Here is a 27,948-nt window from a genome sequence, read left to right as displayed (position 1 = left end):
GTCATATCGACAATCTGTCAGCTACTGTGGACAGTAGCTAACAGATGCTAGGATAACTTTCATGTTTCTATTTTTAATTAATGTAATTGCTGAATATATAAGAACAACATACACTTGAAAAGGACCACAATGTGGGTCGAAACGTAGTGTGTGCTTATTTTCAATAAATGAATAGCCAGTTTTTGGTCGAATTAAATTGCATCTTATTATTTATCAAAATGATAATTCCGAAATGTGCATATGTTTATTAATGTCGAAATGTTTTGCCTTGGTAAAATATAAATTTATCATTTATGAACAGTGAAACGTAAACAACCCATACAGCACCGTTAGATTGCAAAAACATTACAACAATCTTTCACCGCAATATTGCAATATTGCAAATTCACTGCAAAATGTTGCTACATCATTGCTGTTGAATTGCAGCAATGTTAAAATGTCCGCTTTTTGGAAGATAATAAAATTATTGATTATCGTTAACATCTTTTATTGTACAATATTGCAAAAAATTATTTTATTACAGTATTATACCCAGCAAATACCAAGTTACAGTTATATAATTGTTAGTTGTAATTTTCCACTCAACAATATAATTGTTATAATACACGTATTATATTTTTGAGTGGGAAATTACAACTAACAATTATATAGCTGTAACTTGGTGTTTGCTGGGTATATGTATATATATTACAATATATAAATTATAGAATTTGGATTACATGCAATATTTCCGAAATATTAATGTCATGTTGCTACAAGTGTGCTGGAATTTTGTGCACCTATATCTCTGCAATGTCTTTATAATGTTGCATTGCAACTTGCAACATTGCAACGTTGCTGCAATATAATTGCAATAATCTGTGCTGTATGGGAAGAGATTGGTCTAAATTTCTATATCTGCAAGAGGTATAACTATATCTCGCATATACATTTATATTTTTTAAGAATACTAATATTCGATGTGTCTCAACGCTACTCATTGCTCACGCAGTATCTATACAAAGTTATCGATTTCAGATTTTGTTTAAACAGTCAATCTTATAAAAATTAAAAATCGATATCAAAAGCGAGTTTGCAGAACACTAGACAAACCAAACCATCGATTCTAGATTTTTTAAGCAGCTAATTTTATCCATTAGAAATGAGTCAGTTCGCGGAACTAGGCAAAGCAAACTATCGATTCTAGATTTCTAAACAGCCAATCTTCTATAAATCAGAGATCGTTATCGAAAGCACACAATTGCGGGCTGGTACACTCACGCATACATATACATACATACACACACACACACGCATTTCCATAAACAGACGCGCGCATCGCGACGGCGCAACTCGATGCAACGGAGTAGAGGGTACGCCGGTGTTCGCCGTCGTCGACGACGACGACGACGGCGACGACGACGTATGCGCGAATCTCTCCGTCAGTCGGCGACGGAGTTGCCTGGCTACAACGTGGGTGGCACGCGCGCGCGTTGCTGCTCCGACCCGGCCAGCTCGATTCGATTAAAGGCTTCTCGCCGCAACCCTCGCTCGTCGCGCGACAGAGCGGGATGAGACACTACCTCGTGCGGAGGCCCGTTATGCGTCGAGCGACGTCAACCCCTAACGAGCCGCGTGCGGCAGCAGCTGATACGCGAGAGTAACAGATTTCACCTGGCGCAATATTCACGTTCGGGACGAGACGACCAATTCGTGCGATCAGCCACCCTCTGCGTGATCATCCGCCTCCCATTTTATACACGTCGACGCGTGTGTCGTATACAGGTAATTCGAAAGAAGCCTAGGTGTGATCTCCACGATCGTTCGTGCGCGACCTGATCGTGTTTCGAGATATCGTTACTCTTGAGAACGCGGATATGCAAACGTCGCATCTTTGTGTCTCGCGCCGCTACGTACAAGTTTCTTATCGCAGAGAGGTCTTCGTGAATTGCGATTCCAATCTTGCCGCGTGCATGTGTCGGGATTTTTTCTTTTATTTTTTTCTCGGAGAGACAAATTGAAATTTCCAACGAGGATGTGTGTAATCACGAAGATTGTCGAGTTTTGCATATTTATGCTCCTGTCATCTCCGGGATGATGATATAAGCTGCACGAGATTGATCACTTGAAGTTTGATCAGCAATAAAATATCGTTGTTTATTTGCGTTCCTTATCTCACGAGAGTTTCCAATTTTCAAGAACATTCTTTTGCTGGAAAAAAAAATCTGTATCAAATTCATGAAAAAAATTTCTATGTCCAAGAAAATGCGTGAGAAATAGTTTTGCATATACATCGTGGAATCGTTTTACAAAAATAAAATTTCAATTTTAATTATTATAATCCTTAGGAATAAAAATAAAATACTAATTTTGCGAAATCTTTTTAAAGAGTGAAACATAAATAGAATTATTTATTAAACGTGCTCAATCTTCTCTCAATTGCCTCTCTCTCTCTCAGACTTATTTTACATATTAATTTATCGAAATTCGTCCCTCGCATCTCTGCGGAAAACAAGGCTTGCCGCGTGCTTTACATTTTAACGCTGCTTTTGTCGGTTACTGCAAGTTACTACGAAGCCCATCATTCAATGTCCGATATTCAATTACACACCCTACGCTTCCTACATGGAGGAAAGGAAGGTGAGAAAGAAAAGAATCGTTTTATCTCTCTTCCGCTGGCCTTCCGCTCTTCTCGAATTTACCGTAGGGTTTTGTCGCATATCAGAAAAATGTTATCTTTGTCCCGAACAATCCTGCTTTCTTTGCAAACTGCAGTCGAAATTAGTTTCGCGTATCAGTCAATTCGCGTTGGATTGATATATATTGTTTCAAGTGTTCGGCTCATCTGACTTGTCAAAACATTTTGCCACGGTTACGCTTTTCGTTCGAATGATCTTTGTAGATTTTTCTGCTTTTTCGACACACATGCATATCCATATAATACACACGCATATTGCGCAACGACATAGCACATATTAACTCAATGACAACGTATTGAGAATATATTTGCGTGCTCGGTTAAAATTGCTTCTCAGTGAACCTATATTTAGCTGCGGTCACAGTTGTTGCTTTTTTTTTCTTGTCATGCATAGAGGAAGAAATAAACGGAAGATGCGTAATTAGGTAATATCCAGACAGATTATCTGCGGTGAGAATAGAAGAGTTACAAGCGCGAGCTAAGATATTCCTCTGCATAGTAAAGAACAAAAATGACGAAATCAATTAATTCGCAATAATCGAGGAAAAAACATTTAATGGGATATTTTTACATTTCGAGGAAGTAATATCCTGTCTTTAAAACGGATAAACAAATGTATGATAAAATAACTTAGGAGTAATTACAGAGAGGCAATTACTTCAATAGCATAATTACTTTACTTACGTACCCGATAAAAATTATACGAAAATAATTAAGAGCGTTCGAATGTCATCATCGAAAATCATTATTGGGGCACGGATCTGTTTGAATACGGTTTACCAGAAATCGAGCATAATGAAGTTTTATCGGAAATACGTTCTCCGAAACAGAATTATTGGAGCCAGCTGGTGACGACGAGTTTGCATCGCATTTGATAGCCGACACGTTCAAGAGAAGAACATACAAGGGGCGTTTATCTAATCAATTTGATGCTTTGTCACTTGAACCCTAAACTGGCAACGTGAAAGGAATTCTACGCAATTGACGTTGAAGGGCTCATTGGGACTCCTTGGTTTATTTTTCACGAAAGATTGTTTTAATATCATAATTTTTTTCTATTTAAGAACGCAAAATACGTGGAAGAAAATATTGGGGCGTTGTGTTGCAAATTAATATCTTTAATTATTTGTTTAATTTGCGTACAAATAAAAGGAGAGGTAAAATTAAAGCTTCGGAATCTGAGAAACCGCACGTATTTCGTTAAGGGTTAAGATTTATTAAGATAACCCTTTTATTCATTTCATTATGTTAATCCATTTCCTTTTCATCGAAATTCAATATAACGTCTTTACATAGAACAAGACGTCTTGTGATATATTGAGCAAACTTTTGTTTAAAAAACATTTTTCAATCATTCAATCAACAGAGATCCTTATTTGCATCAAAATGGTAAAAGTGCGCCATTTTATTTCGAAATAATTATAATATTTTATATTATTTTAACTAAATAAAATTCAAAGAGAGAAAATACAATAAAATATTTAAAAAACGTCACAACAATTTTCAGACATCTGTTAGATGTCTATTTATAGTCCAAAAAAAATTATTAGCTCTCTATATTACTTTCGTGATATATATCATATAATTATAAAACTAAGAGTATTTATAATAATTTCAACCCCAATACTCACGATATAATTTTAAGTAGATTATATGATATATTTACGCGCACGTCAAACTATTCTTAGCCAAACTATATATTCTTAGCTTGAAATTCTTCTCCTATTGAGTTTAATAAAGTTCAATTAGATTAAATTATTTTGATTGCCGAATTTTTTATTAGAAACGTCAGAAATGTTCTTGAAGAAAATCTAAAAGTTAAAAGAGTAATAGACATTATTTAAGTAAGTCCTTCTTTGTAAGAATTAAATAGAAATAGCATGTATATTTCGATCGCGTGTCATGTCGTATAACTTTAAGATAAAAAATTGTTGTTGAATCAACAAAACTGAAGGAAAACTTGAAATATTTTCTTCGCGGCAGTGATTCACTTTCGATTTCAGATAACGAGGCACGAGATAGCGAGATAGTCGGGTCTCGTCTCAGTGTCCTCGCAAACCACTCCATGACCGCCTTCTCTTCTCGAGAGGACGAAGAGGAAGCCGAGGACGAAGAGAACCGGGCGAGTCGTGGAAGGACGACGAATGTCTACGTGATCGGGGATGCCGTGCGAGAAACTTGGGATGAAGTCCAGCAGTTGAGACGACCCTCGAATGAGGGTGAACCGAGCGCGGATACAACGAAGTCGATCAAAACGCGAGACCGGGATGCTTTGATCCTCTGCGACCCCGAGAAAGGCGTGACCTCGGCAACATGATGTGGAAGGCGAAATGGTCACGCTTCACCGAATGCGTCTGCCGTCGACCCGGCCTCGTTCTGGTTCTGCTACCGTGCCTGATTGTCATCACCCTCTACCTCGTTCCCGACGACGACTACGAATACGAAGTGCTGCAGTATCCGTCCATCAAGTCGTACAACATTACAGAAGGTGAGAATCGTCGTCCTCGTGTCTCTCGTCGTCGCGATATTTCGATATTTCGATAGACGAGAAGTATGAAAAGCGACATGAAAAATATTTACTCACTCTCTCGCTCTTATTTATTCTACAATTATTAAATATTGGAGTTTATCACAGAGCTAATATGAACTTGACCCACTTGACGCGCTTGCCATTAGTTATGCTTAGGTATGTGAATTTATTTGATGCGTTTGTAATCTGAGATTAAATTTATTTGTTAATAGAAGGATCGATCAAATTATCAAAGTAGTCTCTATTATTTTAATAGCTTTACTTTATATCACGTTTAGGGCAATTGTTTAAATTAAATGCAAAAATAATGTTTCACGGGTTCTTAATCATAGTGAATTAATTTGATGCTTTTTTAATCAAAGATGAAATTTATTTATTAAGAAAAGAATTAATAATTTTAATTATCAAAGTAGTCTCTATTATTTTAATAGCCTTATTTTATGTCACGTTTAGGACAATTGTTTAATTTAAACGCAAAGACACAATTTTTCAGATTTTTAATCGTAATAAATTACTCAAAAATCAAAGTTTGCAAATTTTTAATATTACATTTCACACGTTTTACGATTCAGTGCAGTTTTACTAAATAAATCAGTTTTATTTGTGTCTGCAATAACATTTTTTTTATACTCTATTTTCATGTTTATTACGTGTTTTACGAGGAAGATTGTCCGCATTATCATTTTATATGATGTGTTTTATAAATGTTAATAATAGCACTTCAAAAGATCGCACTATTCAAGTATAAATATTTGAACCTAAAATGTTTTAATGGATAAAAGCATCAAATTAATTTGCATACTTAAAGCTCTTTTACTCATTAGAAGACTAAAAGTTGATGCATTTTTTGTACTCGTTTAATTGGCTTGTGTATCGAAAAAAAGAATTGCATGTTAAAAGTTTTGTTTTTCTACGATTTTTTTGGATAAATTAAAGAATCTAATTGACAGTAATAATATTTCCTAATAATAATAGTGTACAGAATCTCCATAAATTTTCTAGTTTCTAGATTTTTAAATCCGTTTCATTTTTACCTTTATTTCTTTTATTATGATTTTTATCACGTTCCTCTAGTTTCCAAGTAGTCGCTTTTATGTCGAGTTTATATCGAGCTTTGAGGGGATCAATTATTCTCAGATTTCAAATTATTTTCCCCTTTAAAAAGAGATCATTTGTTCGAAAGAGAAAGAGTTTGAAATAATATTAACGAACTGTGATATAATCTGCTAAGAAGGAATCTTTGATTAATATTTGCGAATATAAATTTTCCTTCAAAAATTAATACATACTTTCGTAATATTAATGCAGGATCTAATTATTTGAATATATATATGTGTGTGTGTGTGTGTGTGTGTGCATGAAAAAGAATATCTTATTTATTCTAATACAACTACGAGTACATTAACACGTTCACACTTCGCTGACTCACACGTTCACACTTCTCTGTCAGACAATATTGTCCGAAGAATTTAAAACTACAACATAGGTATCTCTTGACAACAGGTATAGTGTTTAGAGTGGAAAAACATTAAAGACGCACTTTACGCCGCCATGAGACTCTTATCTTTTTGGAATGTATAAGTGATACACTCACGCTTGTGAAGATAAGAGCTGTAAATGCACTAATATTTCATGTATCTCGAATAATAATTTATTCAATACTGCGAGTTGTGAAAAATTCATCAGGAGATTAACCAACACATTTAGAGCTAGTATATAAAACTGTATATTTGAAGAACTAACTGCTAGACTTTTCTTTGATATTCTGGAAGTATTGAATTAACGACTAAGTAGTTTTGTATCATCGATCGTCACCTATTTATAACGAACAATACTGTATCGTTTGACGTATCGCGTGACGAAACAAATAATTTATCAGAAATAAAACAGAATAAATATATGTATTTAAATTTTATTATTTAAGTATTTAATTAAATAATAAATTCAATAATAAGTGTATCCTATGTAAGTTTTAATATTTTGACGTATTTTGTTCTTCAACTATTGAATCATTTCATGACATTTTATTTTCAATCTTAATTTTTTCACATTTATAAATTTTAAAGGACTTTTTAATGAGTTTAATTTATATACAAAGTATAAGCTTTTACTTTGCACTTTGAAAAAATAATATAAACAAAGAGTTTTATTATTTTGACGTATTTTGTTCTTCACCTATTGAGTCATTTCACGACATTTAATTTTCAATCTTAATTTTTTCGCTTTATAGATGCTAGAGGACATTTTAATAAATTTAATTTATATATAGAAAGTCAGCTTCTACTTTGCACTTAAAAAAAGTAGTATAAACGAAGAGTTTTCCACTTAAAAATTTTAAAAGAGAGACATTCGAGAGAAAAAGTTTTCGAGGGAAAATCTAAATTAAATAATTTTCAAAGAAGTTGATCCGACTGCTTAAAATGTTTAAAACGGATGTCAAATCGAAATCTCTCGAGATTAAAAGTGGGAGAAAGTTTTCAATTTAGAAGAATTATCGAAATTATCAGCGGCTTAAATCTGGCGATAGGCATGGTAGACGGTTACCTCGTGTGGAATCCGAAGTGTCACATGCTGTCCAAAGAGCCTCTGGATCCGTCCATCACAAAATTCGTGAGGAAGGAGAGGCTGGAGAAGTGCCCGAACAATCTCATCCTCTCGCAAATTTTGAGGGAGCCTAATGGCAGCGTGTTTCTCTCCCTCGATCCATCCATACACAGCGACGTCTTCTGCTGCTGGTCATCGGTGATCAGACCCAAGGTGGACAAGCCTAAGAAGAACAATTACGACTCGACAATATCGTAAGACACTTTATACGAATAAAATTTCTACTTTAGAACAGATTACTTTCGATAGTATAAAAAAATTAAGTTCTATTTCTTATTCGCAATTAAAAAAAAATTATTGTCTCAAGTAGATGAAAGTTCCACTCTTAAAGTTTTCTGGAAAGTACACTTAAAGTTTTCTGGAAATCGATCCTCCTCTTCCGAACAGAGTGAAGCAGTGCGAGAACTTTACGGGACAAGTGGCACTCCCGCGAGAAGTGGAAGTGGCGCACGTGTCCTGCAAGACGAGGACCAAGTCGAAACCGAAGACGAAGACGAAGTCGTCGACGAAGACGGTGTACGAGAACGTCCACGCGATCCTGAGCCCGGAGAAGGTCCGCGATCGCAACGTCAGCCTGTCCTCCGGGAACTCGTCCAGGAGACTGAGCGTGCTCGTCCTCGGCATCGACAGCGTCAGCCGACTGAACTTTTATCGCGCCATGCCAAAGACCGAGAGGTATCTGCGCGAGGCCGGTTGGGTCGGGCTGAAGGGCTACAACAAGATCGGCGACAACACGTTTCCGAACCTGATGGCGATTCTTACCGGTCAGACTCCGCAGCAGGCGTATTCGCAATGCCAACCAACAGTGGCCTACAAGCTCGACAGCTGTCCGTTCCTCTGGCACAACTTCCGCAACGCCGGTTACGTCACGGCCTACGGCGAGGACGAGACTTCCCTCAACACGTTCAACTACCTCAAGGTCGGCTTTGTCGAGCCACCTACGGATTATTACTTGAGACCGTACATGCTGGCCAGCGAGAGGCTCCTCAAGGTGAAGAAGAGGTAAGATGATTGTCAATCGATCGTCGTCCGATCCGGGAGATCCGATGAATCGATGTTTCGCTGTCTTACAGATTCAACATGAAATACTGCACCGGTCCCGAGCTGAGCTTCGACCGGATCTTCGACTACGCCGTGAACTTCGCCCAGACGTTCGTCGGCGTGCCGTACTTCGGCTTCTTCTGGACAAACACCATCAGCCATGACAATATGAACGGCATCTCGTCGATAGACGCTCGCATGTTGAAGAGATTCGAATTGTTGGAGCAAGAGGGAATCCTGAACGACACGATGATCATTTTTCTGAGCGATCACGGTATGCGTTGGGGCGAATTTCGCACGACCTTCGTCGGCTGGTACGAGGAAAGGTTGCCGTACATCTACATCTGGCTGCCCGAGTGGTTCCGCCGGGAGAATCCCGAGGCCTATCGGGCCCTCGCGGTGAACCAGAACCGGCTCACTTCTCCGTTCGATCTCTACGAGACTCTGAGGGACGTCCTCGTCGTAGGAGGTGGCGATGCCGAGCCTAGTCCGGGGTGCTCCACCTGTCAGTCCCTCTTCGAGCCCGTTCCCAGAGAGAGAGGCTGCCAGGACGCGGGTGTGGCTTATCATTGGTGCACCTGCACGGCCTTCAAATCGATCAACATCAACGATAACAGGGTCGCCTCCGCCGGGGCGCAAAAGTTTCTGGATCACGTCGAAAGCGTGGTGAAAACCTACAAGGACAAGAAGGGCCGGCGATTGTGCGCGCGGCTCAAGCTGAAGAAGGTGCACCGGGTGAACGAGGTGGTCGATTTCGGAGCGGAGAACTCGTCCAGCGTCGCGTATTTCTACATGCTCCAAACGACGCCCGGCAACGGCAACTTCGAGGTCACCATCAGGTATCACGGCGACGGCAATTACACCCTGTCCGACAGCGAAGTCAGCAGAATCAACCCTTACGCCACGAGCGCCAGATGTCTGAATCATGGCATGAAGCAATACTGCCATTGCTTGAAGTAGACACCTAGCGAACTCTCGGAAAAGGGTTCCTTTTTCGTCTCATTCGCGCGCGTTGTACTTCATTAGCGTTTCGATTAATTGAATCGATCACCGCACAAAAAGCTCGACTGTCCTTTAATCAGGAAGATTGAAGTTTTTATCCTTCAAGTGTACAGTTATATCTTCAATATACGGACAGCGAAGGGAATATTCCGACTTGACTTCGTATAACTCTTACGAAAAGCTCGCGAGATCATTGCGAGAAACTTCGCTTTTACGACGTGTGTTTCTCCTGCAACGATCGATTCAATATCTCTGTTAAATGTATCTAATATTACGCTCGTGTTTTTTTTTTCGATTTTTTAATTATATATACTATATACAAACGCGTGAGGCACAGTTATACGATATGCTTAGTACATATCAAACATAACGAAATCGATTGCCTCATCTCAAGGAACTAGGGACCTGAGTGGTATACATGGATATATATACCTTCTCGTTTACCAAGAATAACTATAGGTCTAGAATTTTTTAGGCCACTTGGCACTTAAATTATAAACAATAATTCAATAGTCAGTTCGATATTAACAAAGTATAAAATAAGTTTTTTTTATCGATACTCTCTTCGAAATAAAATCATTATTGACGAATGGAAATTAAATATGAGCTAAATGTCAAAAATTTCTAATTAGGATGAGAAATATAAATTTTTCAAGTTACATATATTTTTGCACAAGAGCGTTTACTATAAAAAACTTACAGTATTAAATTAACAATAAGAAAGTATCTCTCTCTTCAATGATAATGTATTTCAAATATTATACATTTTATGTGTCACACAAATTCTATAAATATCATTTTTGACAATTAGCTGGTATTTGTCATTCACTCTTCATTTTTATAGCTTATTAATTGCGAGAGAAAAAAATAATCGTGAAAGAACGAGCACATCGCGTATAAAAAATCAATCTAGTAAATTCCGTGCCTCTGTAACTTGTCGGGCAATTAATTGTCACGCATAACGTATCGCGATATCGTACATATCTTATATACACCAGAGGATGCGCATCGTTTTTGCGGTAATTTTTTTCCACGCGTCGTTGCATGTCGATCGATCGCGAATATATATATATACGACACGTCGGAATCGATATACCTTAAAGAAGCATGAAAGCGTAAGTGTAGGTATGAGCATACAACAACTAAGAACGTACACGGAATGTGTGAATGTATTTTCGCGACGGCACTCGTTCCGTTTTACCGATGTTGTATTACAAGGCATTAGCTATTTGTAATGCCTGTGCCTGTCTTACAAGAAGTGCCAAATCTCCGTTCTGTGCTAACTGAGCGTCAAAACGACAATTTCCTTACTTCCGATACCGACGGCGATCATTTTCAGACCACGACAATTTCACGACACAACTTACGTCGAAACTTGGAAATAAACAAAATATTACGTTTAGAACAATAAAAACAAATAATTCTGATGTTTCGGCTCTTAATATTTAATTAGTGAATCGATTCGTTCTTTTTCTTCAACGAAGAATCAAGGAATATTACTATCTATCTGTTTTGCCTTACTTAAAGTCACTTTCACATTTTTACCGATTTTATTTTATTTTTGTTGAATTTATTTCTAAAGTATTCTTTAAGAATTTGAAACTTCCTGTATATTTTGCTACAAAGATCGCCTTCGTGTACGAGAAGTACAAGATTTTACGTATAAGCTGAAAAATAAAGGCCAATGAATATATCGCGATATATATTTTACTACGACGTTATGTACGCTTTATTCTAGATAAGGCGAGAGTGTAAGATTTAATAATTAGAAGACAATGTAATTAAACAAAAATTAACTAATGAGTACTTCAAGATTATTGGGATAGAGATTACCCCATTTTATCTCCGTTGAGAGTCAGCCAAGCCAGATTAAAACAAATTCTGTAGGTTACAGAAATATAATTTAATTGCCAAAAGCAATTAGTATTATCGTATTCTTCGAATATAAATCCTACAAGAGGTAATATCAGAGATTAACGCAAACTTAGTCATTAACGAGTTTTCAGATGAAATTGTTAATTCGGAAACTGTCTATACAAAGATTTGCATATATATATCTTTGAGAATAGATTGTTTTTATGATAAATCATTAAATTAAATTATTAAATTACATTACTCGAAAGTGTATTTTATTTTCCCTTTCTTCCAAAAATATTCTTACAGAGTTCAATGGAATATAATACGAGACAATTTTATTCGAAATTTATGCCACGCAATATCCAATTACTATTTAAAAAGTTTTTAATCTTGTTCAGTAATTTAATCCATTTTCATCTGTTTAGCGTAACACAATTACTTCATTTTAATCAAAACTGAAAAATATAAAATTCTACATGTGTCTACATATCTCCCAATTTATAGAACTATAGTCTATTTTTTCAATTATTGTTCTATTTATCGTTGAAAAATTAATATGGTGATTATTCACATTCCTTTTTTATCTCATCGATTTTTCTTCTCTGGTCGAGGACAAATTAATTGAATGAAGCATCTTCACTGGATCGCCAGATACGAGTACGCATTCGCCATTCTCTTGCTGTTTGGCGCGACGACAATACTGGACGACGTGTGTAATCATGTTCCGGAGTCCCGAACAGCATCACTGAGACCGAGTGTCGTTGTCCGTGACCAACGTTTACGTTTCTATGTGCCATATACGAATCGAGGATCTTGATGCCCTCGTAAAGACTGGTCAGATCGCAGTTGGTGTGTCTAGGTCTTCTGCGCTGGCCGACAATGTTCTTCGGCGTGTCACTCGGCGTATTTGCCGTCGTGCTGGAATTCGTGATGCACCCGGGAGTGCTCGCCACCTCCGATACGATCTCGAAATCGTCGTGCAGTTTATCGTAGCTGCTGCACGTGCTGATGGTCGAGATCTTAGTAATGCAACTGTCGCGAGAGAACTTTCTGCAAGAGCGACGCAAAGTATTGCAGGGCGAGGATGTTGCCGTGGAATTGGCGCTATGACAAGGTTTCATCAGCTTAGAACTTAACAGCCGAACGACGGTGCTCTTCGAGACAGAAAAATCTTCCTCTTGATGCTCCGCATCGAGTTTTCCCGTGGAAGAGGTTGCGATCACCATTTGATCACGTTCCAGTTCACGGTCATTGTTTATCAGTGTTATGGAAGTTGATGAATTGCCGGTGGAATAATCTTGGCTGACGCAGCCGCATGCGCCTTCGCAAGAACAGCTCATGTTCCTCTCGTCCGATCTGTCAACAGTTCTTGAAAGGAATAAAAATAATTAATGACAAGAAAAAATATATGTATATTTAATTATACAGGGTGTCCCAGAATTACCGTATCACACGTTAATAGGAGATTCTTGAGGCGATTTGGAGACGATTTTTTTCTCAGCGAAAATGTCGAGAAAGGTCACCATTTTTTTAATGTTCCCAATTTTTGAAATCATGTATCTTTGTAACTAAGCCTTAAATTAAAATTCTATTAAAGTAAACTTTACCTAAAATTAACTAAAAAATGCAGTTTTGTTAATAATTTATTGTTACAAGGCTTAGTTTACAAAATAGCTTTTATTTTCAATCATTTATAACTCGAAAATTATTGGTGCCTGAACATTTTCGTTGAGGAAAAATCGTCTCCAAATCGCCTCAGAAATCTCCCATTAACGTGTGATACGGTAATTCTGGGACACCCTGTATATATATATGCAATATACACAAAAAATTACCCATCGATAGTCTCATCGTGATTTTCCCCTGTAACATCTCGACTATTCGCTTTTAATACTTCTACAGTATTTTCTTGGGCCGTTTCTGAAACGACCTGAACCTCTTGCTGGGGACTTTCCAGTGGCCAATTCGTATCCGGAATGGTGCAATCCGTTCGATATGTATCGAGAGCTTCAATATCCGTGGATGAGGATAAATCGACGGCAGATGGACGATCATTGGAAGAGGATTCAGGATACTGCGCGCTGCGTCGAAGCCAAGTGCGACGAACAGGGCACATCTGTTTCATCGATGCCGATAAACCAGCTAGGTTCATGTTCCGCAGTATAGTTTCCGTGGGCGTAATATATGGGGGTGGTGGACTCTCAGGTAGCACACGTCGATCGTTCTCCGATGCTACCGGGTTTGTTCGCCTGCTGCAACTGTCGTTCGTGCTCTCCACTACCAAGTAAGTAGAAGAATTCGCATCCTCATCGAATCTTAAAAATTAAATTGTAAATTTATTTCAAAGTGTTCATTATTTGATCGGAAGATTTTAATACAGAAAGATTATAATTATTTAAATATATTGTGATAAATTAATATTGTAATAAGTAATAAATGACAGTGATCACATATGAAACTCCAAATTCATTAAAGACCATCCCAAAATTTCATCTGCTTTGAAAATTTTCTGTGCATAATGTAAGAGAAAAAAGTGCATCTTACTGTCTTGAAGAGCTTCTGTTGCATGATTCGTAATTCAAACGTTCATATTTTTTCGATAAGGCGAGTTTCGCAACCTCTTCGTAACCTGGCGGAGCTTCGTAGCTAGGTGGATCATCTGGCAAGGATATCTCTTCGATTCGTGCACCATCTGTAATATTAAAAACTGTCTCCCTAATTTCAAAAACTGTCGAAAAATCAAAGTGATGTAAAAGTCATTTTTTGGGAACTAATAAACTCTATCAGCGTTAGGCCTTAAAACGCATTTTAAATTCGCGATCAACGTTTAAGCGATATTATATGTATCAAAATGTATTTTTTCACTCCGTAAAAATAATAGCTGAATTAATAAATTTCTTATAAAAAATATTATTCTTTTCCAGAATAGTGCTAAGGTAAGATTTCATTATATATTTTTTTCAATATTTTTATAAACGGAAAACTAATTTTTATAAATTTAAGCTATAATTTATGTGTCGGATCTTGTTGTGCTTTTTAGAATTAGACAAGAAACTCATCATCTCTTCTTTAATTCTGATTCGATCTTTCAAAAAAAGTGATTTCTTCCAAAATAATTTTTCTTCATCCGGATCTAACGATAAGATTATGATTTTTACAAGTACTTTCTAAAAAAATTACGAACGCATATACCTAAAAGCTCACTGATTGTCTCCAAACGAGACTGCAATTCTCTCTGTTGTCTCGCTCCTCCTATTCTGTACAGCAGTATAATAAGAGTCGTTATCAGAACAATTAGACCAAGGCTGCTGGCAACGAACACCAGGGTGGCCGTTTTCAGATCGGGATATTGTTCGATCTTCGGAAAGTAATAATTCGCTTTGTGCCATTTCCGCTCGTGCGGCTCCATTTCCCAATCTGTGCGCAATATTTTATAGGAAAATTAATTCGCGAAATAGCTGTGCAAACTTCAAATATTTATAGCTACAATTAAAACTGAGCAAAATAATACAATACTCTCCTTCGTTCTTTTTACATTTTTTTCATTTACTGCATCTTTAAAAAAATGATATTGGTCTTTTTTATCGCTCTTTAATCCCCTAATAAAAGTTATTGTTTTTATTCTAAAAGAGAGCTTTCTTAATTACTTAATAAGTTGTAAATAAGGGATATTTTTAAATATACTATATAATAAACTACACATGTACAAATCTTAGGAGAAATTTTCTTTAAATAATATTTATTTATTTCAATTACAAAAGAGAATATTTTCTTTATATTATTATAAATAATTTCGAATTAGGTATCAAATTAAAGCGTCATTTCGGCAATATAAATTTTTGCGTGGAAATAACGTCAATACTATATATAGCTTTTAAAAGTCTCTTTCAAGTCTAAATTATCTCTTCAAGTTATAAATACTCACTTTGAAAACACGTTCCTGGCTCGTCACTATTATCACCACAATGATCGAAACCGTCGCAATTCAGCTGAATCGGGATGCATCTGTGATTCTGACAAAGAAAATCGGTGCCCGCGAAGCAATCTGCAATGTTTCGAATCTCAGAGGCAGAGGATGGAACAGAGTTACATACTAAATTTAATTGGAGCGAAACAATCACATTGCAACTATCTTACGACCATCGTCGAGGACAGACTTACCAATGTAGCTGAAAGCCGCGTAAGCGATCGCCAAGTGCGAATTTGGACCGAACGTACCGCGAAGACTCACGTGGAACCCGCTGGTGACAGGTGCAATGTGTTCCCGGTATCTAAGGGATTGCAACTGACTCGATGGATGTCGAATTACTTCCAACGACATCAAGGCCGAAGTTGGACCCTCCTTGATAATTAACTCCGTATTGCCGGCTACGAAGCAACAACTTTATGAGCTCTTTATATTTATTCCATCGCCTTCGTATAATTGTACTTGTTTGATTTAAAATTGATTAAAAGGGATAGGTATATAAAAAAATAGAACGTGATAAACTTTTGACACTTAATTTTTGTTATTCTTGCAAATTATTTATATTTAGCTCATTTTTTTATAGAAGGTTTAGAAATTTAATTCAACTTTATTCGAGTTTGCTTGTCAAATATCTCTTTTGCGTACGTACCCATGTCGGCAAAACTCACTACTTTTAGATACATATGCGTCTTCATGTGCAGAAAGTTCTTGGGTGGTCTGATTAGCCAGACGCAATCGTAGATTTTCAATGTTTTTCCTTGACCGACCATGTTCATCATCGTAATAGCGCCGCCCAGATTTTCCACGTATCCGCCGCAGTCGGTGATGGGTTGTATGGATTTATCGTATGTATGACCGATCACAAAAGAGTAAAAAGCCTTGTAACCAAGACCGGTGCCGCCGTTCGCGTAAAACCTTACCAGCAACGATGAACCGGAACTCATTATGATCGGTGGTCGAAATCGCGCTCCGCTACTCACGTCTAAACGTTGTCCATTCCAGTCGTAAAACTGATCATGCAATCATCCAAATGTCAGGATATTTAATTTTTTTAGGAATTAGTTAAACATATAAATGTTCAGTCCTCATAATTTGTCAAAATTCAAGTAAGGAGGTTGAAAATTGAAGATATGTCTAGCCGAGAAATGATTCAAATAATATATAAGAAATATCTAAAAAGATATTTTAAACCAATTCTTTAGATTTGTAAATTATATTATTTAATTAAGTTTTAAAAAATGCTATAAATAATACAAATAATTGTATAACATTAAACGTATTGAAGTCAATAAAAATAAAATATTTAACATCTCGATTTATTTTTTCAAAAATTTCTATCATTATAAGCTTCAAAAAGGGTTAGCATAAAAAGACAATTAATTATAAAAGTGTACCTCCATAATGGAAACTGTCGCTAATTGGAAGTCGCTAAACAGCAATCTGATGCGACAAGAAGGAGCTTCGGTGGGACATGTTATGACATATTCCAGACCCAAATCACGAGGATATCGAGCCGGAAAAAACGGCGACGTCAAAATTCCAGTGCCGGTGGTGCCATTCAAACCCTTTGTCGGTACTTCCGATGTCATTTCCGTACCTTTCAAATGCAATCTATTTCCTGTGCGGCGAAAACATCGATTATTAGAAAACTTTATGAACCGCGATAACATTCGATTTAAAAAAATTTTTTACGCCGCTACACGTTATGTATAGATAGATAAACAAATTTGCATGTCAAAGCGGATTTTGAAAAATTCGCATATGTTGAAAAACGCTTTGCGAAAGATATGAAAATAAAATTGAAGCTGTCATAAATAACATGAATAAAAAAATTAAAAATTTAGCTTTAATTCAATTAGTCATGTCGACAAATTATTTTATTTAACGCGAATATAGATTAAATTGTTTTTCATCTTTGTTAATATTAGATTCTAAATTCGCAGATATTTATAATTAAAACAGTATTAATACTGAGATATTAATACTGAGATAGTTCGAGATATTAGTAACCATCTCTATACTAACTTTCTGCCGTGTACTCGATAGTAAACGCGTGCTTATGGAACTGGCTATAAAATAGATTTATAGACAGAGTTCTCGTGCTCGATCTATATGTGACTGGTGTATTTGATCCGCAGAACGGTGAGCCGGAAACATCCTCGTAAGGTGGTTCCGAGAGCCATACGTAGTCGCACCTATAAAAAAGCACATATACAGTTTCAATGTTCATAGTGATTACCGTAATGTATCGAGATATAAAAAAGTTATAATAGAATTTTATTTCCTAACAAAATTCAATTAAAATTGAATTAAATTCATTAAAGCTAAATTAAATCATTCCAGTTGCAAGGATTTTATCTTATTTAGTTACATAATATTATAATCATATTAATTATAATGCAAATATTAATATTAACATTACTGAAATTATTCGATATATGTCAACTAAAAATTATATATTAATTACAGTAATAATACACGGAGAGAAATTTCTCTTAGAATTTATCGTGAAAAATCGTGGTAATCGTGAAATAGGTATTAGAAGAATTTTATAAGAGTTTGTCTGATTAAATATTAATCATGATAAAAAATATTAATATGTACATATAATAAAATTTATCGAACATATTTTATATCTTATTGTGATTGATATTTATATTTTTTTATTAATCAGAGAAAACTCTTATAAAATTCTCTCTGTGTAATAATAGTATTTCATTTTAATAAAAATATACTGTTATATCATACTTTCAAATTCAAGTTTCTTTAAAGCTTTATATACCTAAACTTGTGCCTAGAAAATAATTCAAAGTGTAAACCCTATAAAATACTGATAAACTCATCACGTATGCATCTCACCTGCAGAGGCTGTCCATCACGATGCCTCCGTCGCCGCAATGATGTGACAAGGCAATATTTTTAAAAGTAACAACTATTACACAGGACGGACAGGTCACCAGTTCAAGGCTGCATTGATGATGGGAGCTGTTGGTGATGGTGGTGGAGTAAAGACGCGATGTCAGCTGCCTCGAGTTCCTGACAAAGGTGACGTTCTTCGCGTAGAGGATACCCTTCTCACTCAGCTCCAGATAAAGACGCCTGCCATTATGTGATCCGCAAATGTCCTCGTTCCGGATGATGTTCCCGTTAGTTGCGAGGATCCACCAAAACGTCACGAAGATCACTAAATTTATGCGATAGAAAAAAGATGTCCAAATCTTAGACAACAAAACGTCTAAAATCGGAACATAAGACGTCTTAAAGGAGTCATTAAGATGTATTTTAGACATCATATTAAAATATGTCTTTAAGACGCCAATAAGATATCTTTAAGACGTCTTATGTCCCGTTTTTTAGACGTGATGTTGTTTGGGAAATTATAACCGAACGAGTTCGCGAAAGCTTACAGAAGATTCAATTGTTGAGAAGAAAACATATAAGATAGAGAGAATGTAAAATATAATTTTTTGTGTTGTAGAAAATAAATTAAGTCGAAAACTTAATCAATTTTTACGTCAAATGAAAAGTCAACTATTGTATTTCTCACCATATTTAAAACAATACATATTCGCAGCACGGAAAGCGACCTTCTGCGCTATTTCAAGAAACCTGACGCGATTGCGTATAATTTGGTTAGCGCGACAACAGTGTTACACTCTTACTAATATTGAATAAAGCATTATTATGGCATCCCTCGAGCACCTATCATATTGTACAATTTACAGATAGGATTTGGTAAAGTTCAACAGCTGACATCATGACGGAATTGCAGCATGAGAAATCGCGTTATGTTACGACCACACATTTATTCTAATCGTCTTCGACAGATTATGTCTTCGATTTTATATTTTAAAATTATCTTATTGTATTGAATCTATAATTATATGAATAAACATTTAATAATAATATTTCCTTTTCGTTTTTTTGTGCTTCTATTCCATAGTGTAATTTAGACTATGTAATATTTACTAAAAAAACAAACAAGCGCACACCATTGATATTGTTTCTATATTCTTCATTTCAAATGTCAAACTGTAATTATAACTGTATAATTAATCTTCGCGATGACAGTTGCTTGATGCTATATGAATATAACACATAATGCAAAGTGAGATAAACAATTAGCAACGTGGAAAAGAGAAAACAATATCTAAGTACTTGCGAGAATCGACTTTGCATGTCTTTTTTTAGAAATAAAAGAACATAATCAATTCCTGAATTTCTATTATGTACATAATTTTAATTCAAAACATTTTTATTATATACGTATTTTTTCAATCACCGAATTTCTATTACATTCAATTTAAAAATTGCAATTCTTTAAACAAATTGTTAAAAGTGAATTATCTCGACTTAAGAAATTTTTAAAATATGATTTTCCACCAATAAAAAATTTGATTGCAATTACTATATACAAACAATTCTAAAAAAGACTGCGCATGCGGATTTGAAATATCTTAAAGTGCTGGTCACTTTTAAATTTTTCCGCTTTAACATCGATATATCGATCTATCTCCACTTAAAAGCTTATTCGAATTTAAAAATTTCACGCATTCAGTTATGTGAATCTAGCACCTGACTTTCAAATAATTCATTTTTTAATGGAGAAATTCTATTAGTAGTTTTAGAATATTATAATTGATTAGAAGTTAAGGTATTGTTGCAAAAAAGTATGAAAAAAATAAATATAGATAGTTAAAGGTAAATTATATATATCATATGTCATATGAGAACGCATCTTTCAGTGTTTATGCAAGCATTTTCAATTTTAAAATTCTGTTTAAATAAGTTCATTATACGGGCAATCTGCTGAAATATGTCTATCTGGATAGCTTTTTTCACACAAAAATTAATTTCAATAAAATAATTTTTTTCAAAGAGAAGATATAACACATAAAAAGAGAAGGTACTACTGCATAAAAATTATATATATATATATATATATATATATATACTATATACAATATACATACAAGAATTTAAAATTAATGATGATCGAAAAATTGTCATTTCTTAAAATATTATATATTAATAGGATAAAAATCATAAAATTTAAAAATCTATATCGCCAAACTATATACTGACATACTATATTTGTATGTATACAATAACGTCATATGTTTACTCACCCATATGACGCCATAGCGCTGCAGCTGCATATCGTATGAACGATGAGGGATCCTGATCTGTTGACAGATATTCCAGAGCTGTCAAATGATTCGCTCGAGATGGACCTCAGCATTCATCCGGAGAGGCAAAGATTCCCTTTTTGTATCGTTTGGACTCCGCTACCGTTAATAACGTAAGTCAGTCTCAATTATGCATAATACAATCATAACCTTGTTTCTTACATCGTATTTGACATTTGTCAGTGTGTTATATATATTTTTTATTATATACATACTAACATTGTCACGTAAATGTTAATATGTAAAGTGTCGTAAAAAAAGTAGAATTTCTCTATATATAAATAAATAAACATTAATAGAGTCTCATGCTTAATATATATTATAATATTCATCGCATTAATTAAACTTGATATATTCATTTGGATTTTTAAGATACCTTCTACCATTTATCGGACACATGGGCATTGCAACGTCAACAGGAGTAATAAGAGATTTTGCTGGCCCTTATCATGTCTCCGAAGACAACATGGGATTTGGTAAACCTACCAAATATTGGCAACTAGATTATACTAAAGCCAAGGGAACCATACAAGGATGGGACGCTGCTGTTGCAGAAGCGAGTGAAATTTATAAAACTAGAATGGTAATGATAGAATTCAATTCAGAGATTATAAAGTTTTTGTGATAACTCTACAGAATTAATCTTTTGTACAGCACAATATATTTTGCGATAATTGCCATTCACATGTAGCAAAAGCTTTGAACTTGATGGCCTATAATAACTCAAATAACTGGAATATGGTGAAACTGGCTTTGCTTATGTTGCTTCATGGAAAATATGTAAGGTAAAATCTATATACATATATATGTAAGTGTATTGTGAATAAAAATTTATACATACAATTATATATAGCTATTATTAATATTACTTACTATGTCCGTTTCAGTGCTTTGGGATTCCTTAAAACTTGGTTACCATTCTGCATATTTGTTACAATTGTATTAGTATTAAGTTTATGTATATAGTAATTATAAGATATAAATCGATTTATAATAACTTATGCATTTAAAATGCAATTTTATTTTTTAATACTTATTATAAAAATTTGACAAGAATATTATTTATAGGACATAAAAACGATTTATTATGTGTAATTTTTACAATGTAAAATAAACATATATAATGATTATATAATTATTGTGCAATAATAAAATTAAATCTAAGATATATATGGCTTCTGTGACAACATAGTATCCTACATATGTGTCCTACACATGTAAGGAAAATAATTAACTTTATTTGTTATTTAAAAAGTCATTAAAGCTGCATGATATTAAAGAATTAAAGTAATAATTTTTCTTAATTTACACAACATGTCACGAGACAGGTAAAAACAAATATGTGGTTTTATAACATGTGCAAACATTATAGCAATGTCGAAGATAAAACTATTTCTTTGAGCAAGAGTAAATTAAAGAATAATCTAAAAAATATTTTTTGTCACAATTTTTTTCAAAGAAAAGATATAACTGCATATAAATATTTTGTCTTATATTAATTAAATTTATTCATGTATTTCTTATTTAATAAGCACGTTTTTGCTTGTTCTAATATTAAAAAACGAGAGCATGTTAAAAAACTACAGTTTATGTAGAATTAAAAAATCAAACTTGACATATTTATTAAGCGAGTATTATATGACACACAGTTCACCACTTGAAAAATATGACTTTGTTATACATTCAAATAACTAACAACAAAAATATATGTATATATATATATATATATATATATACCTAAGTTTGATTCCTTAATTCATAGAATATACACTTTTATTACACAACAAATGATGGAATTGTAAGTTACTCATCAGTCCTGCTATTCATTTCTGTAATAACTCCTGTTTCAAGAGAAAAATCATAATCATAATTTTGATTTTCTAATCTTTCAACAAAAGATAGTATTTCGCTAATCCGTAGGCCATCTATCTCTAAGTCATTATTCATATTACTTTCCAAATGTTTGCACAACTTAAATGGCACACCGCTTAAATAATGCGGAGCATCTGCTTGTTGATTTAGTTTTGGTAAACTGCCAGTCGACATTGTGGGATTCAACGGTGTCCCACCGATCAATGGATATAACCCACTGGGATAAGGTGCACCTTGGTCACCAACATTAGGTGGTAACGAGGTCCTCCTTCTTTCAATTACTACAAAGTCATCTCCTGAATCTGCAGAGGGTTGTTGTTGCTCATCTCTGGATTCGGGAGGTGAATCCTTGTGCTTTTTTTTGCCAAAAAGCCAAGACATCTTCTGCAAAATATCTTGATCTAAAATTTCGTAAAGGATTCTACTAGACACAAATAATCAAGTTTTCATTGAGACATGCTGGAAATTTAACATAATTTTTAAATAAAATATTTGGAAGGGGAAGAAGTCAAGACCGTAAAAAAAAATACAACACACTTTAAAATGTTATGATTATTTGATCTATACAAGATACTTGCCTGGAAAGTAAAAATTAATCTAACAATGACTAAAGTGTAGTATAGGTTAATTTACTAATAGAAAATATTTGTCTCTTATCTGTATTTTTTTATAAAATAAGAAAGTATTAAATGACGCATTCTCGTGCAACATTTCTACTACAATTTATCTTGAGGGATTGAATATACTTCCAAAACATTTAAAAGTTTTTAGACAAACTTCTTCTGGTTTGATGTTGCAAAGAAAGATATCGCTTTGTAAGATTTTTTTTCAGTCTCATGGAGATAAAATAAACTCGAACTGCTAACATTGTCGTACGTGATAGAAAAATTATAAGTTGTGTGATAAGAAATGTTGAAAAAAAAACACAAGATTTACTCACATGCAGGCAGTAAAAAAATTAAAAAAAGGGTTAAAACCACAGACTCAAATGAACGGCCCACATTAAAGACTGACCATACTGCTATCGCTTTTAGTTAATTGCTTCTTCAAGATAAATAATTGTGCATATAAACACGCACAGCACAGCAAAACTTTAATCGGAATACACGCAAAGTATGGAGTCGGTTATCGAAATAAAACAAGCTTGTTTGTCACTTCGCCAGATGTCAATGAGTCAGTTCGTTGTAACAGCAGTTTATGCACTTATAGATTAACAATGAATATTTATATATATATGTAAACAATATCACAGATTAATAGACAGATCGCCAAAGGCCTGCCTAAAGAAGAGACCGCCATCTTCGTGCGATAGACTTTGCCCCTTACCGACACACTTTGCCCCTGGTTCGAGTCCGTGCTAAATTTCGTAGACTTGAACCAAAAGACTTTGCCCCTGGTTCGAGTCCGTGCTAAATTTCGTAGACTCGACCAAAAGACTTTGCCCCTGGTGCAAGTCCAGGCTAAATTCGTTTGACATTACCAACAGACTTTGCCCCTGGTGCGAATCCAGGCTAATTGATCATGAGACCAATTTGAGAGATTTGGCCCCCGTTGTGTGTGTGTGTGTGTGTGTGAGAGAGAGAGAGAGAGAGAGAGAGAGAGAGAGAGAGAGAGAATATTTTACATATATGCATATATATATATAAAATTTATTAAATATAAAAAATATATTTTTTACACATAAAATGTTTTTTTATTGAAATAATCACGATTTTAAATGTGATATAACACAGTGTTCAAAAATTTTTTAATTAAATTTTTTAATTAAATTTTATTAAAGAAAATTACTTGAAATTTTTTACATTAAGAATTTAAAGGCTTCTTATTCTCTTGTAGAAATTTATCACTACGCCAATTAATCACTTATTTTGAGTATTTAAAATACTATAATATACAGTAATTTAAGTATTCGAAATAAAAGTGATTAATTACTCGAAATAAGTGATAAATTGGCGTTACTAGTAATAAATTTCTATAAGGGTTGAAATAAAGTATAAAAGATAAATAGGCTATATGTGAGCCGTATGCGAAATGTGAGATGTAAGACGCATATTGAAATTTAATTTTTCGATATAACTTTCAAAAATGTACACGAGGTACAAAAAATTAGCTTGGACATTTGTAAGACTTAAAATTGGGATTAATTCTCAATTCTATTAATTAAATTTCGATATAACACACCTTACATCCGCGCACGGCTCACATATAGCCCATTTATTAGTGCAATTTTTAAGTTCCTTATTTTTCAAAGTTCACCTTTTTACGTTATCAAATATTTTTGGTACGTTTTCAAGAATTTTATATTTTTACTTACCGCAGTTTCTTATCCAAATGTAAAATCTTTTATCGCAGTCTATAAAAAATTGAAACAATTTACAATTTTATGATATAATATTATTATTATTACAATTTCTATATATATGCACATCTGTCAAATATCGTGATTTATTTCACATTATTATTATCTATTTTAATAAAAAAAAAAAAAAAACACTTGCAACAATCAAAAATAAACCGCCTGCCGCGAACGGAAAATGCCAAGAAAGCACGCAATTTCCGCGAATCTCGTAATTTTTTTGAAAAATCAACAATTTCAACGAAATTGTAAATTCTTCAAATCACTGCACAAGTATAATTCACAATAATAATTTTCAGTAACTACGATAAAAAATCGTATACTGAAAACCGCAAACGAAAGTGCAATGAGAGTAAGAGTAAAGTCTGTGATAAAATTAATTGGCAATAGAAAATTAATAATTTTCAAATAGAAAAATTTTGAAATTACCGAGGATTTACAAATAATAAAGTAAAAATATTAAATAATTTATGTTTTCGAATTTTGCTCGCGGAGAGGATCTTTAAAACAAGATTTTTAGAAGAGAGGACCTTTAAAATATAAACAGGCAAAAACGTTGGAAAAATTAAAGCGCGCGTTTAAACAGATAAACGCAATGAAATAAATACGCAACTGTTTTTACTTATCGCTGTAAGCTCACAAGCTTCTGACGTGCTATACACTTTTATATAATATATACAAGGTGTCTGGTAACTAACGGACCAATGATTAAGGGCGGATTCTCTGGCCAATTTGGAGACGATTTTTCCTTAGCAAAAATGTTGAGAAGTCAATGATTTTCGAGTTATAAGCGATTGAAAAAAATAGGTTTTTTGAAAACTAAACGTTTTGGAGTTAAAAGTCTAACATAATTACATTCTTCAGTTAATTTCAGGTAGAGTTTACTATAATAAAATTTTAATTTAAGGCTTAGTTATAAAGATACATAATGACAAAGATTGGAAAGTTGTAAAAAATGATGACCTTTTTCGACATTTTCGCTGAGGAAAAATCGTTCCCAAATTGACCAAAGAGTTCATTTGTAATCGTTGGTCCGTTAGTTACCGGACACCCTGTATATTGGACACGAGTTTCGTTTGTTTCAGATTCTCGAGAGTTGAAGTAGGAACATACGAGTATCATATATCGTTTGTGACTTGCCGAATGAAAGCAAGACAGAGAGCGAACGAGATGATGAGCTTAATAGCTCATAATGTTATAAATAAATAAATAAAAAATTATAACCTGACCTACTAGTTATTGAATCTTTTTTTAATAAAATGTTTCATTATTATTATCATCTAAGTCTAAGTCGTTTAATTACTTTTTAGTTTTTTAATAATTAATTTAATTTATTCTAGTCATTTTTATATGAGAAAAATAATATCACGTATACGTTTTATAATGAATTAATATATTTCGGGAACCGAATTATATATTCTTAATAATATAAAAGTGTTCAAAAATTATATTTGACTTTTAATTTTAATTATTTTATAGCAAAGAGTTCCGAAATCTCTTACACACATAATGGGGATTTTTTTCATCCATATAATTCGCAATTAAGTATATATGTTAATTATTAATTTTAATAAAATAAAAATTAAAATTAAAGGTCAAATATAATTTTTAAACACAAATATATTAAATTAATTATAAAACGTATACCCATGATAGTATTTTTCTCGTACAAAAATAATTAGAGTAAATTAAATTAATCATAAAAGATTAAAAATTAATTAAAGAATTTAAACTTATATTTTATATAATAATAATAAAACATTTTATTACGTCAAACCGTCGTGAAATAATTAAATAAAATTTGCTAGTTACGTCAAAGTCAAGTTTTCTAAGCTTATAAAACATTTTATTAAAAAACAGATTCAATAAATATAAGTACATGTTATATATATACTTATATTTATTGAATCTGTTTTTTTTATAAAATGTTTTATTATTATCATATATAATATAAATTATTTAATTATTTTTTTATTTTTTTATGAGTAATTTAATTTGTTCTAGTTATTTTTGTACGAGAAAAATACTATCACAGGTATACGTTTTATAACGAATTAAATATATTTATGTTCAAAAATTATATTTGACCTTTAATTTTAATTTTGTATTTTATTAAAATTAATAATTAACATATATACTTAATTGCGAATTATATGGATGAACAAAATCCCTATTATGTGTGTAAGAGATTTCGGAACTCTTTGCTAAAATAATTAAAATTAAAAGTCAAATATAATTTTTGAACACTTTTATATTATTAAAAATATATAATTCGACTCTCGAAATATATTAATTCATTATAAAACGTATACGTATTAGTATTTTTCACATATTAAAATGATTAGAATAAATTAAATTAATTATTAAAAAACTAAAAATTAATTAAACGACTTAGACTTAGATGATAATAATAATGAAACATTTATTAAAAAATAATTATAATAGGTCAGGTTAATATTTTATTTATTTATTTATTTATTTATTTATAACATCATAAAATTCTGTCCTTTCCGAAATACGCGAACGCTACGAAAAGATAAATCTCGTACATGCCGCCGGACGAGTTCATGAGCATGAGACGCTCTTATCTTGGGAACGTATTAATAGTTACTGCATTGACCACTACTACGATATGGCGCTGAAATCAGTGAGAAATGCTGGTCTCTCCTTCATCCAGACCTTTGGCGATCTGTCTATTAATCTGTGACAATATGTTGTTATTCTTTCAAGAAAAAAATATAATTAATAGTAAGACGAAGATGGACAACTCGTATGACGTTGTTGCAAATTTTTAAACAATAGATCGATAGATTATACTTTTAATTATTATTTCTTTCGTTTGATCAATCGTTG

The 27,948-nt window shown here is 33.6% G+C and overlaps 4 protein-coding genes across 12 annotated transcripts; 2 read left to right on the top strand and 2 right to left on the bottom strand.

Moving 5' to 3' along the window:
* The first annotated feature begins 1,410 nt into the window (after positions 1-1,410).
* LOC114941073 (uncharacterized) lies at positions 1,411-11,969 on the top strand. The gene is made up of 5 exons (XM_029315919.2): positions 1,411-1,764; positions 4,681-5,165; positions 7,735-8,005; positions 8,199-8,813; positions 8,885-11,969. The coding sequence occupies exons 2-5, from the start codon at positions 4,991-4,993 to the stop codon at positions 9,810-9,812; spliced, it is 1,989 nt and encodes a 662-aa protein (XP_029171752.1). The 5' UTR covers positions 1,411-1,764; positions 4,681-4,990; the 3' UTR covers positions 9,813-11,969.
* Positions 10,892-21,044, bottom strand: Culd (CUB and LDLa domain). Of its 4 annotated transcripts, none has more exons than XM_029315917.2 (11): positions 20,808-21,044; positions 18,538-18,862; positions 17,704-17,873; positions 17,073-17,296; positions 16,328-16,688; positions 15,873-16,079; positions 15,637-15,756; positions 14,904-15,128; positions 14,256-14,418; positions 13,547-14,026; positions 10,892-13,079 (listed from the first exon to the last, which is right to left on the bottom strand). In XM_029315917.2, the coding sequence occupies exons 1-11, from the start codon at positions 20,809-20,811 to the stop codon at positions 12,329-12,331; spliced, it is 3,030 nt and encodes a 1,009-aa protein (XP_029171750.1). In that variant the 5' UTR covers positions 20,812-21,044; the 3' UTR covers positions 10,892-12,328. The 4 variants fall into 4 exon arrangements, with proteins under 4 accessions (XP_029171750.1, XP_029171749.1, XP_085339601.1 ...); XM_029315916.2 differs by lacking the exon at positions 20,808-21,044 and adding an exon at positions 19,226-19,308; XM_085483475.1 differs by lacking the exon at positions 20,808-21,044 and adding an exon at positions 19,226-19,308 and having other exon boundaries at positions 10,892-13,067.
* LOC114941074 (transmembrane protein 222) lies at positions 20,804-22,315 on the top strand. Its single transcript, XM_029315920.2, has 4 exons — positions 20,804-20,980; positions 21,240-21,450; positions 21,522-21,652; positions 21,755-22,315. Exons 1-4 carry the CDS (start codon positions 20,850-20,852, stop codon positions 21,831-21,833), a joined length of 552 nt encoding a protein of 183 aa, XP_029171753.1. The 5' UTR covers positions 20,804-20,849; the 3' UTR covers positions 21,834-22,315.
* LOC114941100 (uncharacterized) lies at positions 21,926-24,069 on the bottom strand. 6 transcript variants are annotated; one of them, XM_029315967.2, is made up of 2 exons: positions 23,680-24,069; positions 21,926-23,140 (listed from the first exon to the last, which is right to left on the bottom strand). In XM_029315967.2, the coding sequence occupies exon 2, from the start codon at positions 23,118-23,120 to the stop codon at positions 22,671-22,673; it is 450 nt and encodes a 149-aa protein (XP_029171800.1). In that variant the 5' UTR covers positions 23,121-23,140; positions 23,680-24,069; the 3' UTR covers positions 21,926-22,670. The 6 variants fall into 6 exon arrangements, with proteins under 6 accessions (XP_029171800.1, XP_029171799.1, XP_029171801.1 ...); XM_029315966.2 differs by having other exon boundaries at positions 21,926-23,123; XM_029315968.2 differs by having other exon boundaries at positions 21,926-23,120.
* Positions 24,070-27,948: the final 3,879 nt, after the last annotated feature.

This window comes from Nylanderia fulva, unplaced genomic scaffold, assembly GCF_048542155.1.
Source record: "Nylanderia fulva isolate GAGA-0341 unplaced genomic scaffold, ASM4854215v1 Scaffold25, whole genome shotgun sequence".
In the NCBI taxonomy this organism is placed as follows: Eukaryota; Metazoa; Arthropoda; class Insecta; order Hymenoptera; family Formicidae; genus Nylanderia; species Nylanderia fulva.
This window is presented reverse-complemented; position numbering and strand designations above follow the sequence as displayed.

What these genes read in the sequence shown, in the direction of transcription:
- LOC114941073 (XM_029315919.2), top strand. Translation starts at nt 4,991, where the DNA reads ATGATGTGGAAGGCGAAATGGTCACGCTTCACCGAATGCGTCTGCCGT. An exon ending in GTCGTACAACATTACAGAAG is followed by an intron (nt 5,166 to 7,734) that starts GTGAGAATCGTC and finishes ATCTGGCGATAG; the next exon opens with GCATGGTAGACGGTTACCTC. An exon ending in CTCCTCAAGGTGAAGAAGAG is followed by an intron (nt 8,814 to 8,884) that starts GTAAGATGATTG and finishes GCTGTCTTACAG; the next exon opens with ATTCAACATGAAATACTGCA.
- Culd (XM_029315916.2), bottom strand. An exon ending in GTGATGGACAGCCTCTGCAG is followed by an intron (nt 17,874 to 18,537) that starts GTGAGATGCATA and finishes GCTTTTTTATAG; the next exon opens with GTGCGACTACGTATGGCTCT. An exon ending in TATCGAGTACACGGCAGAAA is followed by an intron (nt 17,297 to 17,703) that starts GTTAGTATAGAG and finishes TTCGCCGCACAG; the next exon opens with GAAATAGATTGCATTTGAAA.
- LOC114941074 (XM_029315920.2), top strand. Translation starts at nt 20,850, where the DNA reads ATGAGGGATCCTGATCTGTTGACAGATATTCCAGAGCTGTCAAATGAT. An exon ending in ACTCCGCTACCGTTAATAAC is followed by an intron (nt 20,981 to 21,239) that starts GTAAGTCAGTCT and finishes TGGATTTTTAAG; the next exon opens with ATACCTTCTACCATTTATCG. An exon ending in AAATTTATAAAACTAGAATG is followed by an intron (nt 21,451 to 21,521) that starts GTAATGATAGAA and finishes TCTTTTGTACAG; the next exon opens with CACAATATATTTTGCGATAA.